This window comes from Colias croceus, chromosome 2 (assembly GCF_905220415.1).
Source record: "Colias croceus chromosome 2, ilColCroc2.1".
In the NCBI taxonomy this organism is placed as follows: Eukaryota; Metazoa; Arthropoda; class Insecta; order Lepidoptera; family Pieridae; genus Colias; species Colias croceus.
The window spans coordinates 6,371,819-6,388,330 of record NC_059538.1 but is presented as its reverse complement, the minus strand read 5'-3'; the positions used below and the strand labels follow the sequence as shown (position 1 = coordinate 6,388,330).

Below are 16,512 nucleotides of genomic sequence, written 5' to 3'. Positions count from 1 at the left end.
ATTGAGTCAGTGTTTTCTAATTGTAACATATTTTTTATCATATAAATGTGACTTTTGTCAGATAGGTAACAAAGATAAACGCTACTACAGGCATGGCACAATACTACCCATTCTACGATACTTTTTATACAATATTATTTTAATAAAGTAAATGGAAGGTAAGGGGTATAGTGTATGCGTGACTAAAAGTAACAATAGTACGTGATAACCATAAGGAGACAGTAAATGATTCAAGGTGAAAATATCGTGTTTTGCAAATTACACAAATACCCTCGTTAAAAGGCTGGACACGTTTTAGTCGATGTCGTCCAAAGAAATCGTGAACCAGCTAAATCTAATATAACATAAGTGCTAATAGAATTGGAAGAAGGATCTAAGCTATTAATGAAAATAAATAATATTGTGTTATTAGTTATCTAAATTGTGTTAGTATCTTCGTTAAATACGAATATAAAAATATGAAACTGTTTATTTGACACAAAAAATGTAATAGATTCCCATGACAATGAACGATTTTCATAAAAAAACTACTTACAAATTACATAAAATAATTTGTATTTTAATAGAACACGGAACCTTTCAAGGTAAATATTGCTGAAAACAATTATCACAATATCAAAAAAAAATATTATCCTATGTGTACGTCGGTTATGCGTGAATTGTGTTAAATAGTATCAAAACATTACGCATTAGAGGGCCCACTCCAAGAGTCAATCGTTTTATTAAGAGTGAAAGCTGCAGATAACTTTGACGATTAAAGATGAAATCGAGCTCAAAAAAAATTAGAAGTGGTCAAGTTCAATTCTCGACTCAATTTTCAATTTAAATGTTAACGAGAAGAATATAAAGTATAGTGTAAGATATCGCGTTTGTGTGTAGCGAATTTGCGCATTTTTTTATAATGTACTGAAATAGCTAATCTTTTAAACTTTTTATTCAAATCTTGTAAAAAGTTCATATATTGCACATACTTTTCCACATTACATTAGAACGTTAAATAAATTAACATTAATCACTAACAACATAAAGAACATGTAAGTTAAAAGAACATAATATTTAGAACATAAAATAATTTAGCCATGAAAGAGCTGTGATACCCTATAAATATTGTAAATAAAACCGACTATTGAGAAAACGCTAGGTCAAGGGGATCTAGTTTTATGGTGCATGTACGTATTTCCTTTCTAGTCCCATATACCTACACGCTCAACCCTACAGAAATGTGAATTAAACATACATTATTCACAAGTAGTTCTAGAAATGCATCGTGATTCGTGGCTAATGAAGTTTGATTTATATTATGAATAACTTTTAACATTTGATTTTGTCTTGTAATCGTTCGCTTAAAATCCAAGCTAATCAAAGTATTATATGTACCTGTTCTTTAACATGTTGTCTGGAACAAATACATTCCACCAAGAGGGGCGCTTTTGCCGTATGTAAATTGATGGCTCGCCTTCTTCATCAGTATCGTTACCGCCTGATTTTCGTCTCTTTTTACGTTCGAGTTGCAATCGTGCTGCCCAAGACCGCCTACGACCTTTTTCACTGGGTCCGTAGCCGTCAGTTCCAACGGGCACGGCCAGGGAGGCACGGCGCGGCATGTCCGGTGAGGGGGCCCCATCGAATTCGGTGAGTTTTCTATATCTCTCAGCGAACGTTGCATCCGAAGCTCTGCGCCCATTTGACACGGATGGTGATGGGTTATTTAGAATAACTGGTTCGACAAAAGCTTCATCGTCGTCTGTATCAGGATTGAAAGGTTCATCGCTGAAGCGTCTCGGAGTTTCATCGACTGCCTCTTGCAAGCTAGCTAGGGGCAAACTGGGCCGATGTGTGCGCAAACCGCGAGGCAATCGATTCGGCCGGCCCTGCAGTCGAGCCAACGCCAGAGGAACCGGCGACTCGGTTAATGTAGGCTCACTACCACTCATTTTCGATGTCACACTGGTACTCACTAGTCACTAATACTGAACTTTATGCAATACGGAAATTAGCCATTTATGAAAAACATTTTCCTTGGTTACAATTTCAAACTAAGTTCTAATTAATAAACCTGCAAATATGCAATACCACATTTTCACTCGCTTATTAATAAAACTGATTACCGGGCACATTCCTGTTGTATTATATTTAACTAATAAGATCAGGCAAAAATATGTTAATTATTTTCGAACACAGGAATGGTAGATATATTTATTAACTATAACGCTTGTACCTTGACATTAGCCTTAAGAGCATATTGTGCTACACAAGAAGCTTATATCTTATACACTGGAGATTTCGGTATGAACATTTGACGTGTACCAAGAAAATTGTTGTGTTTTATCACTTTCACACCTAACTTGGTATTGCCACTGTTAATACGAAGTTTTCCCAAGGCTACTATGTATGCCGTAATATTCTGTGCAAAAGGTTAGTTTTTGTACATGAGTTTGTTGACAAATTGCCAACAACGTCATTCAGAAGCATTGTTGGATGAGACAATTATTATTTATGCTAAATAAAATAAGTATCTGGACCAATTATTAAAAAGCGAAACTCCCTGATTATGGGTAGTTACCATAATAAAATTGTAGCAACTCTCACTTTGACAATATGGCATAAGTGTCAAAAAAATTGCGTCACTTCGAATATTTATGTTAATATTGTTGCATATTTAATAAATATTTTCCGAATATAAATAATGTATTGCATTGTGAAAAATTGCAGAAGTGTTTGGACACCAAATTCTGGCATAGAATTTCACAGGCAAGTGTATATTTACGCACTCCTGCATTTACCTGTTTAGAATCATTTCAATGGCAAAAATTGTAAAATTTTGCATCATTTTAGAAAGCAGTCATGATAAATTTGTTATTTTCCTAATACTTTATCATTTTTCAACAAGTTTTCAATAAACAAAATTAACAAGTAAGGTAACCATGATGACGAGTTTTTATGGATAGTGAATACTTTATCATTTTTCAACAAGTTTTCAATAAACAAAATTAACAAGTAAGGTAACCATGATGACGAGTTTTTATGGATAGTGAAGAGAATATATTGTAATAACAATATTATGATGAAATTTAGAACACCATTTTCAAGATTTTTACTAGTAATGAAACAACACTCGACATCGGTATTGCACTCACATGTAGTTATAAGATTGTTCGTTTTTACATTGAAATTTATACTTTTTTAACTTACCTCATATTTTTTGTTTTAGGTATTTCAGCTTTCCAAAAAGTAAAATAAAAAGAAATATATGTGCCCATCAAGGGTAAAATTACTGAGGATTACGACCCAGAAAAAAATACCTTTTGAAAAATAAACTTTGTAAAGTTAGCTGAAATTTGTGCAAGGCGTTTATTATAAACAGTTTTTCTTTGATGATTTTGGCTTGAAATTGACCCGTCGAAGCAACGCGTTTAAAAAGAAGATCTGAGTAGCTTACAATTTGGTAAACAGCATCTGATGCAAAACACAACTTTCCTCTATTTACAAAGGATGTTAATGCTACATATCGGTTCATATCCAGGCTTTGTAGCCAATAGTTATTTAAAACTATCATTCTATACCAATTAAAATTGTATGTACCTATAAAGTATGGCCAGTAATATTATAATATAATTAATACTGTTAAAAATATATGTCGTTATTATTTATAGACCATGATTTTTAGTTTTTTCTATTTCGAAAATACAAACCAGTGTGGTCACCCACAGAAAGAGACAAAAAACAACACTGACGTCATTCAAGGTTATATTTTCTTGTGACAAGTCAATGGTCATAGTGCAATCTCCAGTGTATTAGATATAAGCTTCTTGGTGCTACAACCTGTTTTAATAATATGGTGTCGCATCCAAAAGTTGCATTTTGATGTTATTATAATATGTGACGTGAACGTTGCAAGTTCTTTTGCTACGGCATGTCATAAAAGTCATGCTATTTTGGAATACATTCTTATAGATTACATAGACACTAAAATAACATAAGAAACTGTATTCGTTTACTGCTTGTCGTCTCAATCAAATGACGTACAATTAGAAAACATTTATATGAACGTATCCGATAACTCAATTGGTTATCTCGTAAACATTATCTGGTATGAATCATAGTAACAAGTATAGGTGCCATATAAGCAGGTGCAGCTTTCGTAACTGCATATAGTCGTCATCGCGCGGCTCGCTCCGGGGAAAGTTGCCACCGACTCGTATAAATAGCTGTCTCGCGTTACTACGGTCGATTTCATTATCATTACTGTGCGAACCTAAAGGTGAACTCATAGGCCTCAACAAATTTTAAATTAAGTCTCTATAACTTTTGTTTGCAACTCGACGATTTCTTATGACGTAGAGATTTGTCCGTTGTATAATAATATATTGTGCTCGCTTAAAATAGCAAGAAAAACAATCAGTTGTTGCGTCCAACATATTCTATCAAGGTCGCGCTTCAATTCAGTTTATTAATTGACACTCGTTGAGTTTATAAAGCGCATTCATTATAATAAATATTTACTACTATTAATTACCGAGCCAATGAACTACGCGCAGCGACGTACCTCACAGCCAATCAATGTAAATAATTAATTACATCATCATATACCTGCTGTTCTTTCTGCCACATATGAAGTAAGCATCCTTTTAGATAGTTAAGACGTTTATTGCTTAGAAAGTTACAACTGACAGCTTGCAGTCGATAAATCCAAGTCAAGGAGAGCAAAACGTAGTTTGTTTTTTTATCAAGCAAAAAAGTGCCTACTTGTGATGTGTGTAAGGCAAGCCACATCGCGTCAATCAATCGTCGACATCGCGGGAAATGACCAATGTCGTTGAAGAGTGGCCTTACTTTGCTCAGATGTGCTCCTCCGATAGACTTAAAAGGTTTTATAGATCCCATAGTCAACATTACGTAGGTTTCTAGTAATACGATACAGTCATACAAGCTATGTTGGCAATTGAATACGGAATTGTCGTGAAACAGTTAAATGATGATTGATGAATCGCTTGATTCAATAAACTACTATAAACAAACAAAATTAAAACTCAATTGAATCTTTTGATGTAGAAGGATGTTTACAGTTTTTTTATAAATTAACAAGATTCTATTTTTGCAATTGCCGATTTGATAGAGAGTCGAATCAAACACTTTTCCATTAGATTTTTACTTATGATGCAGTCTTACATTTTGTTATTCAAATGCATGAAAATGTTAAATGTATTTTTATAAGCAACTACATTACATAAAGTCCGTTTTTTACTCCCGTCCTTTTTTCAATTTGTGAAACGCCCATAAAATCAGACAATAGAAAATTAAATTAACACTACTGAAGTAAAGCAAAGGAATCGTTATAAAACCGCAAGTTTGCGGCGAGCTGGTTGGCGTACGGCCCGCGGCGGCCTGCCTTTTCAATGAGCAGTCTTGGAGTATAATAATTATAATGTTGGTATTATATGTATGCTTTTACACGACAACGCTGATATTCCGAGTAGACAAATCATTTAGAAACGTTACGCAGCTTACGGTAATGGGCTGTCTGACGATAGAGCACGCACAATGGATTGTAAATGTAACTTCTGTTCCATACTTAACTCACGTTGCAACTACGCATTCAAATTAAACACATCTATATATTATTATATTTTATAACGTTCATTATTTTCAAGGTTTCTTATTTCTTACGTAGACCTAGAAAAGTTGTTTTTATTATTCTTTCACAATGTTGTGTTTGCTAAATTAATTTCAGTTTTCCAGCCAATTTTTGTTTCATGGCCGTTGTCGTCTACTCGTTGGGACTTTACACGTATGTAGTTAAAAATAGTTTCATCATAATATGTATTTAAAGTCGGAACAACGCAAATATATGATATAATTCAAAATAAACCTGATTATTTCAACTTAACAAACTTTATAACAAAAAACATATGACATTGTGACTGCTTTGTTTGGCGAGCTACTTTAAATCGTAATAACGTTCATAAAATAAATTTTTAACGCGGAGATAATAATTCAACATCAAAAAGAAAAAATAACAAGCTTTTATGTTTACCAGCTGTTACTTTTATGTTGGCGTTATGAGCTCTTATTATGAAAAAATAATTTGACTAAATTGATACAAAATATTGCCATTATAATATGGAAAATTACATTTCTCACAATAATAACGTATAATAAACTTGAAACCAGAAATATCATATAAGCTCAATTAAATGTAAATCAAACAAACACGCGAGGCATTATTTAATGAGCGTATCTCCTGAAAGGCAAAACAGCTTCCTCTTGAATTATACGGAATAGTTTATTGAGAGCAAAACGTGATGTAGGTACTGATACAATAACACGTTAACAAACAATGTATCACACGGCTGCGACCGTAGCATATTCAATGAGTAGACGCTGCGCGGAGCAGAACACGGAATACAGATTAATTGTTTACCACAATGGACTCGCATAGGACAAAGAAAATATCGCAGTCATTACGTACATTCCTATAACGAATAGGAAATTAGCTTCGGACGATATAGTGTATTGATTAAGGAAGTTTGCAGCCAATTAATGGGCGTGTTCGTTTACTGCTTATTGAATAGAATTGCTTGAATTGCTTACGATACTACTGGGATGGTCTGCTATTTATAACTTGTTATGCGCAATACCTAAAAATAATATACATATATGTATGTATATAAGTATTTTAGAATTTTCCTTAAGCTATACCTAATTGAGCTTTTTCCCCATATCGATTGATGTAACACCGATAATTGTTCTAAAATACTATATTATGTGCAAGTAATATAAATGTATTTATTATTCACTCATTAACACTGTAGGTAACAAGCTATTTGTCCTGCATACAAATTACTTCCTGTAAGGAGCCTGTAAAGAACCGTCGAGAATTGAAACAATACCAACAACCCAATATGGACCCTTTGTTTAAGCATTTATATTCATCAATATACAACATTCCTTATGCATTTATGTGCATATGAACAGTATTTTAATATAAATGAAAGAAACAATACATAAGATATAATTCATCTCGATTTATGACTAATTAATCCTTTACCTGTATAGACTATAGGACGCGACTTCATATCATTCATGTGCAAAATAATAGCCTAACGGAACAGTAGGCTAACGTTCACTAAATACGAGATGACAAAAAACATGACTCGCAATAGAAATTAGAACACAATTCGCGGACAATGTGAACACCCTCAATACGATATCGCATAAACAGTTATGAGGAAAGAACGTGACATAATAACCGCTTAAAGCATGTTGTACTCGATTTATCCGGGTCCGCGCATCAAAAATTAGATGTTTCATTGCAAAACCTTACCAATTATGTGGTAAATCGCCAGTTTATCCATCCAGGTATATTAGATAGTGCAAGATAATTATGGAACCTTTGTGTATCCGTAAAGTTCCTGTTTAATATTTACGATGTGCATCCACATCAACGCTTGAATAAAGGATGATGAGCTATTAATACCGTTTCAAAGTCTATTTTAATCATATGAATGATTAAAATAGGTTAGTTAATTCTGGGTAAGACTTTAATCTATGAGAAGGTATATTTGAATTAGTATACAACGTCAGCGATTGTTTCCATATAATCTATGTTTAACTTAAATATCGCAGCATTATTTTTTAGATAAGAGAGGCTGGTTTATTAAATTTATAACGTCGTACCATAATATAATAACAAGGTGACAAGATCTAATTAAGGAACACATAAAAATTATAACCTGAGTAAAAACTTCTAGGTAACATTACACTGTTTCATACTTGTTAATATGCAGAATATATTAACTTAATTTTAATAAAATAAGGTACATTCCGTAGCATGTGTTATAAATTATCATATTTTTCCATTCATAAAACGTAAGTGTAATATGAAAATGCATATTATACTTATGGTCTAAGAGCCCGTGGGAGATCGTCCTTCACCGACCTCATAACCAGATGAGACGTATTTTTTATTAAATATTTTTTTATAAACAAATATGCCTATAATTGCTTGCCTAGCGAAAAGTGGTCATGGCTATTTTTTTTTTTACAGTACTTTAAGTACGATTTTTCGCAGGCAAGTATATATGACTGATTTTGAAATAAAATAATCTAAAATTTGAGATAACTTTCGATAACTTATCTCATCACTCAATCGATGGAGTCACCTATTTTGACTTACCTGTTTACACTTGCTTGCCAGGTGAAATGAGTAGGCAAGCATACCTTGGCATATTCTGTGTATCAAAAACTATCAGTAAAATAAATTTCATTGGGTTATCAAAAGTATGAAGGTGATGAAAAAATATCGATAAAAGGTAATTTAATTAAAAATAGTCATGACCACTTTTCGATAGGCAAGCAATTATAGGCATATCTATGGTCTCATCTGGTTATGAGGACGATCTCCCACGGGCTCTCCTACTATTAGGTATATACATATTTCTAACTAAAACGCAAGTACATAATATAATTATTATAGTCACATTTTAGTATTCGCAGTTCAATATAGGTATATATTTTTCGCAGCAAGACGTCATCTAATACAAAGTGATTCTTATTAACTTTTAAAACATAAGTTAATGTTCCGGTTGAAAAACCTTTTGTAACCGATAACTAACAAGGAAAGGACCACTGAGTCACGATAAATTCCACCAGGTGATTTCCAAATGACGTGCTCTTTTGTTCAACGTATTTTGAAGACATCAGAACTTTACCTAGGCACCATGTTTGTTTCTGAAGATACAAATCGTATTCAAAATAAAAAGTAATTCTCAGAATTTCTACTTTTGTTAATTCCAAAGAGAGAACAAATGCATGGTTCTTTCTGTATGTGTTATAAGTATGCACTAATGCACTTTGGAACGAGCGTCATAACATGACCGTGATATAACGAGGAATATGTGGGAAATACTTTGGGAATATTCCCAAAGTTGCAACTGCTACAAATAAATCTCCGAAACTGTTCTGTGCAAGCGCGTCGTCCTCATTTCGCGAAACGAAATAGACCAAAAATATATGAACTTCCCATCATAAAAGAAAACACGCTGAAAGAATTCTATTCACATAATACTACATGGAAAGTAATTGCGAAAGCAGTTTCTTCAAATGAAACGTTTCTTGGAAAATGTAATATTCTTCAATAATGCTTTTAATTAGGAAAATGCAATCTTTCAAGATTTTATTAAGACGCCAAGAATGTGCTTATTGTGGGGAGATTCAAGAACAATTTCGACGATAATAAAGATGAATACGTTGCCTGCTGTACAATTTTATTTACTTGATAAAAAATAACGAGCGTATTCTAATGCGTTGTACAGTCAATGCAAGGATATAAATATCATTGCTTTTAATCAGGACTATTTACGATTTATTACAATATAATAAATAAAACGAAGTGAGATGCAGAATTGCATTTTTGTTAACAAGCCTGACCTGAAAAATAGTCTATAAATAGTTGTTAAATTATATTTTAATTTTTTATGCATATTTAGGTATTTAATGTGTAAAGCTTGTTAAGCTTAGGGCGTGACTTTTATTGGTATTTAATATTTTATTATGGGTTATTAGAATACATCGAAAAACTTTTAATTATAATTTTACGACATGACACGTTTTAAATAAATACCTATGAACATTCAATTCTAAAGAAATTAAACTATTGAAATGCAGTAACCAAAACGCGAGGTATATTTCAAAAGAGCTGAAATGAATTTAAATTATTTAAGAATTTCATAACTGTTATTAACAAATTCTACATGCCAGTCTAAGCATAATTTTAAATGCTGACATAATTTTTTTAGATCATTTAGTCTACTGTATATGGTAGACGTACTTGAAGGCACACAGTTACCTTGCCGTGCCTAAATAGGGTTCATAAGGTTTTGTTTACAAACTAATCATACAAAATATTATAGTATCTGAGACCGTTCTCAGTAAAATAATATTTTATTTGTTACATATTTAATTGAATAAAATGTATATTATAAATAAGCTTCAAATTGGTAAATTGCAGATGAAGTGAAATATCAAAGTCAATAGAATATCTAATTTAATATGACTAATAAATAATAATGCTACCGTATTAGAAAACCAAATACCTAGTTAGTTACCAAATGCAAATGGTTTATTTTATTAAACTATTTAAAAAAGCTACTAATTAGTAAGTACATCATTCGTTTCTTTTTCTATTAATTACATTTCTTTGAATACAAAAACAATCGGTCGCGTTGTATTGCCAAGTCAGCGCACTTGTGGACAGCCCTGACATAACAAATCTCAAGTTACATTTATTGCTAGAAAAATGTAGGTCGTGTCCGATTTCAAAGTGCACTGGGACTTGCATAACTTCTAAAGCAACAGTAGACAGCAACACGCCACACTGACATTGAGAACTCTTGTTGGTACTTACATATATTTCAATGAAATATTCACAAGTCACAGCAATATAATATTGTGTGTGTGAACATTATTGATAAGATAGCAAATTCATTATTCAGTATTCGCGCCTTGATTGAATCACTCAATGAATATCTCTCAATGTCACCCTAATGCAACATGAGTAACAATTACTTTTAAATCGATAAGTAATTATTATCAATGATGTATCGGAGTACGTTTCACAAAGATAAACTTCAGATTTCCTCAGATTTCAGAATAACGTTTGCGAAGAAAATAGCGGCATAATATTAATTGCAAATATGCATCCGCTTCTACGTCGTAGACGCTCGTAGCGAGCTAATATTGCCGGTAACTTGCATCTGAAGGAAATATTCATTAAAAGGTTATTAATTAATTTCCTTATTTTTATTTACGTTTAAGGTTATATTTGAATATTAAATTGTATCTTTTAGATTTGGTAATACTTGTATGAATTAAAATGTGTATTGTTTATTAGACGTTGTTAAAACGTACACTTTAGTAGTAATTTCGAACCTAAAACCTAGAAAAAGGAAATATTTTATCAGGAAATGTGTTACACACTATGAGCACTCATTTCTTGTAAATAAGCCTTTTTTAATTCTTTTATATTCTAAAAACTCATTGACTGTGATAAAGTTTTCGTTTATAATTGACAGCGAGGGTAGGTTTATCCTGAATAAAAAATAATCAAGGTACAAACATTATAAATAACTATACCCAACTTACTAAACGTTTTGATTTCATTAAAAATTATTTAAAAATAATTAGCCGTATATAATACCACAGGAATGCGCGTAATAATTTTTAAAAACGTATCCAAATGTCACAAACACAAAACACGAGGTGTTACAGGTTGCGGCCACGTACCGACCTCCTTTCCCCGCTGCACTGGCGCAACGAACTTAACAAAATAACTAGACGAAGATGTCGGAACACGAAATCGCGGAATCTGCGCGTACGACTTTCACTTGTTGCCGGTTGCGCATACACTTGACGCGGCGTGCGAGCCTCACAGCGCTTTGAATGCTACTGACTGCTGCGACACGGCGTCGTTGGAGGGGCCGCTGGCCTGCTTGTCATATCACCATCAACTGATAACCGATCTCAAGTGCATCCCCTATTGCGCGCCTCATACCCTCAATATTTACCTATCTTGTCATGATTACAATACCTTCACATTCGAGATTCACTTTCGCAAGTTTTCATCATGCCTTTCTAATAACCTACACAGTGTTTGTTTTTTAGAAAATAAACGTTAAAGACAAACAAAATAAAGACCACAAAAATTCATTTAACCAAAAGCCAACCAATTTTTTTTTTCCTTTACTTTAAAATTAATTTGAATTACACATGAAAATAAGGATTAAATTTAATTTCAATGTCAAATGATAAAGGAGAATGGCAAACTCCCATAGGACTCTGGGCCTGATCGTTACACTGATGATTTATGGGTGATTAAATAGATAAAAATATACAGACTCTATGAATATAATAATTATAGATCTTTTCTATGGGATAGCAGAGATATTGGGATATTGATTAAGATCAATTTTGAATATAACGTTACTAAAGCCCTTCTGCCATTAGGTACGATACTTCTAGAATACGATACTCACGTAGAATACTACTTAGATATTTGCTGGCTACCCGATGCTCGCATATTATGCGACTGAAAAATGACTAAATTCATCATTATTGTGCCTCGTTTTTGTGGACCGACGTTATAATAATAATAATTCATTTATTTATTGCAACAACAGTTACGTCGTTATGTCGAGCAATCAGCAATTCCAGTGACGAAGAAGCTCTTGCAGTTTTTCTTTTTTATAGAAATAGAAGACGCCAACGTAAGAGTAAGAAGTACTGGATTCATCCATATATTGAAAGAAACATAAATTGTAGAGTTTTTGTAGCCGAACGAGAACTACTTACAACATGATGATTAGATATTTTTATCTTTCTAACGAAGAGATACGCGCGAGAGTCGAGACGCGATGCAAAAGCGACCGACACGGTGAGTAGTGCTATACTAGTCGCGGACGTGTAGGATACCAGTAGCGTAGTGTGCGAGCCTACATAAAAATGTATGTGAGATACTCCGCGGCGACTAGTCTCCGAGACTGCAGGATACTTGAATCGCCTATGCGTATCGTAATGGGAGAAGGGCCTAAAACTTCACTCAAATGTCAAACAACAAACATAAACAAATCACTCATAACTGACACAATTATGATTAATAATTTGACATTTTATTAATGGCCAGCTTCCTAAATAAAAATGTTATAATTATTATTGATTAAGTAAAACATGTTTTTATTTTATAGAATGATCTAAATAAATTAAGATATGTGTTAAAAATAAGTTAAGTTTTGCTTCTGATTTATAAAGCATTTGAATTCAATAAAATTAAAAATAAAATATAGACATTCATGCGTATTAATCGATATATTCGACTTTTTTACTCCCGACAACACTGACAATCTCTGCTTGATAAGACCGGTAGTCATAGAAATCTAAATAACAATGCCGGTAGTGAACACATTATCTTTTTTTTCAAAGATTTGTTTTCCCATAGAATCAGAAGTAAATATTTTACCAAGAATTACTAAAAATAACATAATGAATTTTAAATATATTATGATTTCTGTAACAGTTAGGCCCAGTTTCGCCATTCTCCTTTGATGTTGAGTGATGATTTAAAATGTATTTTTCTTACGCGTCCTTCAAACATTATCATTAGGATAAAAAAGTAGCAATTACTATTTACACACTTTAAATTGATTACATAGAACTATTAGCCGTTTACAGGTGCAAGGCAAAAATCTTACCTAGGTATGCCGCGAATATTCTTTATCAATAAACACGTTTATTTTCCATCGAATTTTGTAGGTAAGGTCGTACAATAATTACTAATTACTTTTATTGGAATTAGTTAGGTACATAAAAAGGGAAATAAAAAATACTTAACATACCAAATCATTAACCCTTTTTGATAAAAATACATACTCAAAACAAATATGATACCTTTTTAAACACTATATTAGTTTTATACATAAAACACATAGATTTAGGTTGTTAATTGCCCAATTATGCCCTTTGTGCTCGTTCTTGACATATTTTTATTATCATTATGTTGCAAGATCGTTTTATATCAAAAGCTTAAGCACCGAGAATAAATTCGCCCTTATTATATAATTCGTGGTATTTAAGTAATTCTGTAAAACGCTCCAGTAGAAATTACTAACTCACGGGTAAAAGATTTTTTACTGGCACAGATTAAAGGTTTATACCTTTACATACAACACGTAATAGAACTACTAAACGTACGTAAAAAATTACTTTTGTAATGCCATCGTTTTAAATTGTGAAATAAACGAGATAATGTTATTGGAGAACAGAATTTCAAAGCATATAAACATCCAATTAGAATACTTTATGGAAGGATATAACAATGCGGAGGTAACCCAAAATTTCAATTTGCTGTATTGTGGTCATAATAAGTAACGGAGATCGGCCGGTACGTAGAAAAGACGTACAACGGTATTCGAATTGTAACTTAACTTCTTACAAATCAGGTCAAAACTAATGGGCACGCCTCTCGCGGTAATTAAAACATTTAGAAACGTTGCTCATACTGTCGTCGAAATGCAATACACGCATACTGAAATTTTATACCATTTAGATTATTTATTTCGCTAAAATTTGTCATGCGAATAACAACATTAATAAATAGGTATCTAGTTTAAAACTTTTCTGTTTATTCGTATTTGTTAGAGTGATAAATTTTAATTATGAGAGTATGTACGTGCGTATTTAGTTCTCAAATTTCATTCATCTTCCTCGCGTTTTCCTCTTAATTTCGCATAATTATCAATATAAGATTATCAATTATTATAATATCTCGTGACTATGAAAATGCAAATATAAGTTGTTACTCTGCTATTGCACGCCTCATAAGCGAAGCGTTGAGGTGGGTACTACTGTCACTTCGCGCAAAACATCTGATTTTTCAAACTTAAAATGTCTTTATGTATCATACATTGCACTTGTAAGATAATACATACACACACATATTAAGAAAAAACACTATTTTTAACATTCATGATATTTTTGATGTCATTTTTGTTATTTAAACTACATAGTTATAAAACAGTTTAAAAAAGTTCTGTCCTGGACGTCCGTGTGTCTGTATGTGCGGAGGATTTTCTTGTTAACACGATAGCGACCGAAATACTTTACTAATCGAGTCTTTTTTTTTCTCTTACGCTTGAGTATGCTCAGGAATAGAACCCTTTCATTTTTCAGGGTCTGATTCGATGTGGTTTAATTGTTATTAAATAAACAAAAAAAATATCGACTTTTTTTATATTTATAGTGTACTCAAAATTCACCATTATAAACTCGATTCTTTATACTTTAAGCCAAGGTTTAAAAAAATAAGTTGGTAGTCAGTCCCTTAAACCTGCGCAGTTTCACATCTAGGTGGGGCCACAAGAAAAATAGCTCAATTATTACGGTACCGCTTTCTTTACTTTTCCAACTGTTTTGAGACAGTACAAGAGGATTGGCACATGAGAACAAGTGTATCTACATACTTATATTATATACACCTTTATAAATAATCAATTTTATTGTAAAGGATGAGATTATGAGGCGTGCACTTTTGGATTTTCCAAACTTTTTTAGCATTATGGGCAAAAACATTTAAAAAGGAAAACAAAGCACACAAAATACTCGTTTATGATTGTAATATTTCCCGTCCAAATGTATATTCAATTTCGCGATTAGAATAATATTTCACTTAAAGCCTAGAAAATTCTGAAATTTTTACGAAATTACAGCCAATAAACCATAATATACTAAAGTTAATAATAATTTAAAACACCATTTGGCATTTAGGTATCTACTTATATTTTACGGTATGTAAGAAAATTCACTACATCAAAGATGAACACTCGGCTGCGGCGGTCCGCGTCATTTGTTTTGTTCGAGAGCTAAACATTATTATTCAGACCCTGCAATACTAAATTATTTATTCATTAATAAAACGAGTGAGCAAACGTACCTACGCTAATAAAACACAATGATGTTTATTAAACATTGTCTAGCTATAAGTCATATGCACGCCTTCGATGCATTTGTTTATCATTTACTATACAATGCACCGAACGTCAGAAGGACGGAATAAATATAGCGAACACATGGAAGGTCAGTTATTTTTACGCAAGACCTTTTTACAGCAAAATTTTGGACACCAACTTATCGGGTAAAAGATCAATTTTTAAGATAATATATTGGTACAGTAATAAGTCACGTCCGCCGCGGCGAACGGATGAAAAATGGTTACTCAATTGGCCATGCATTAAACAAAATAATTACGCGTGAATTAATTTAAAATTATGCAACCGAATTATGATTTTTACGATCGCGTTTTCCTTTAAAAATTTTATGAATAAATTATTTTGCACTACGTGACCTGGTAATGTAGGCAAGTAGCGTTAAGATATATAAACAAAGATCTAAATTAACCAATTAGATTAGATATATTATGTGTTAAAAATTCAAGTAGTCATAGCTTTATTTGAATAACAAATTGTTTACATTTACAATATTTACAATTTTATCTTCTGTCTATCTAACATATATGATTGTTGCGAAAATTGGATAAAAATAACTTCCTATTGTGATTGCACCAATAAACACGGGGAGTTTTGTTTTCGGCTACATTTACATAACATTTTAGACATCACCAATCACCGTACAATCTACATTAATAGGTTGGCATTGTCTCCGTTATCCTCTAACAATGATAGTGTACTTTATGTGGACAAACATCGTCTTATCTTGATTGGTTTGCCTGCTACCGGTGATAACAAACATTTCTAAGAACACAACATGTTTATATAAAAAATCTGATTTCCAAGTAGGTATCTAATAGGTATCTGAATAAAATAGAAATTGCAAAAAGAATGTCCAGAGAAACGTTTTATATAAATTATTTTGAAAGCCTGGATATAGAATTCATAAATTATTATCAATAATAAATCAAAAGAAAACTTAGAGAACGGATGTACCTAAGAAATCTTTATTATTTAA

At 32.3% G+C, this 16,512-nt stretch overlaps 1 protein-coding gene across 15 annotated transcripts in view; it reads right to left on the bottom strand.

The window, feature by feature from the left end:
• The window catches only part of LOC123705668 (TLD domain-containing protein 2), a 97,704-nt gene that overhangs the window by 62,952 nt on the left and 18,240 nt on the right, over window positions 1–16,512 (bottom strand). For 3 of the 15 annotated variants that reach the window (XM_045654590.1, XM_045654597.1, XM_045654596.1), the window contains exons 1-2: window positions 11,198–11,454; window positions 1,378–2,056 (exon numbers count right to left, since the gene is read on the bottom strand). The exons of 6 other annotated variants lie outside the window; for them this stretch is intronic. In XM_045654590.1, the coding sequence (XP_045510546.1) occupies window positions 1,378–1,934 (557 nt within the window). In that variant the 5' untranslated portion in view covers window positions 1,935–2,056; window positions 11,198–11,454. Of the gene's footprint in view, window positions 1–1,377; window positions 2,057–11,197; window positions 11,457–16,512 lie in introns of those variants that run through there. 6 more of the 15 variants (XM_045654594.1, XM_045654598.1, XM_045654610.1 and 3 more) reach the window with 5 other exon arrangements.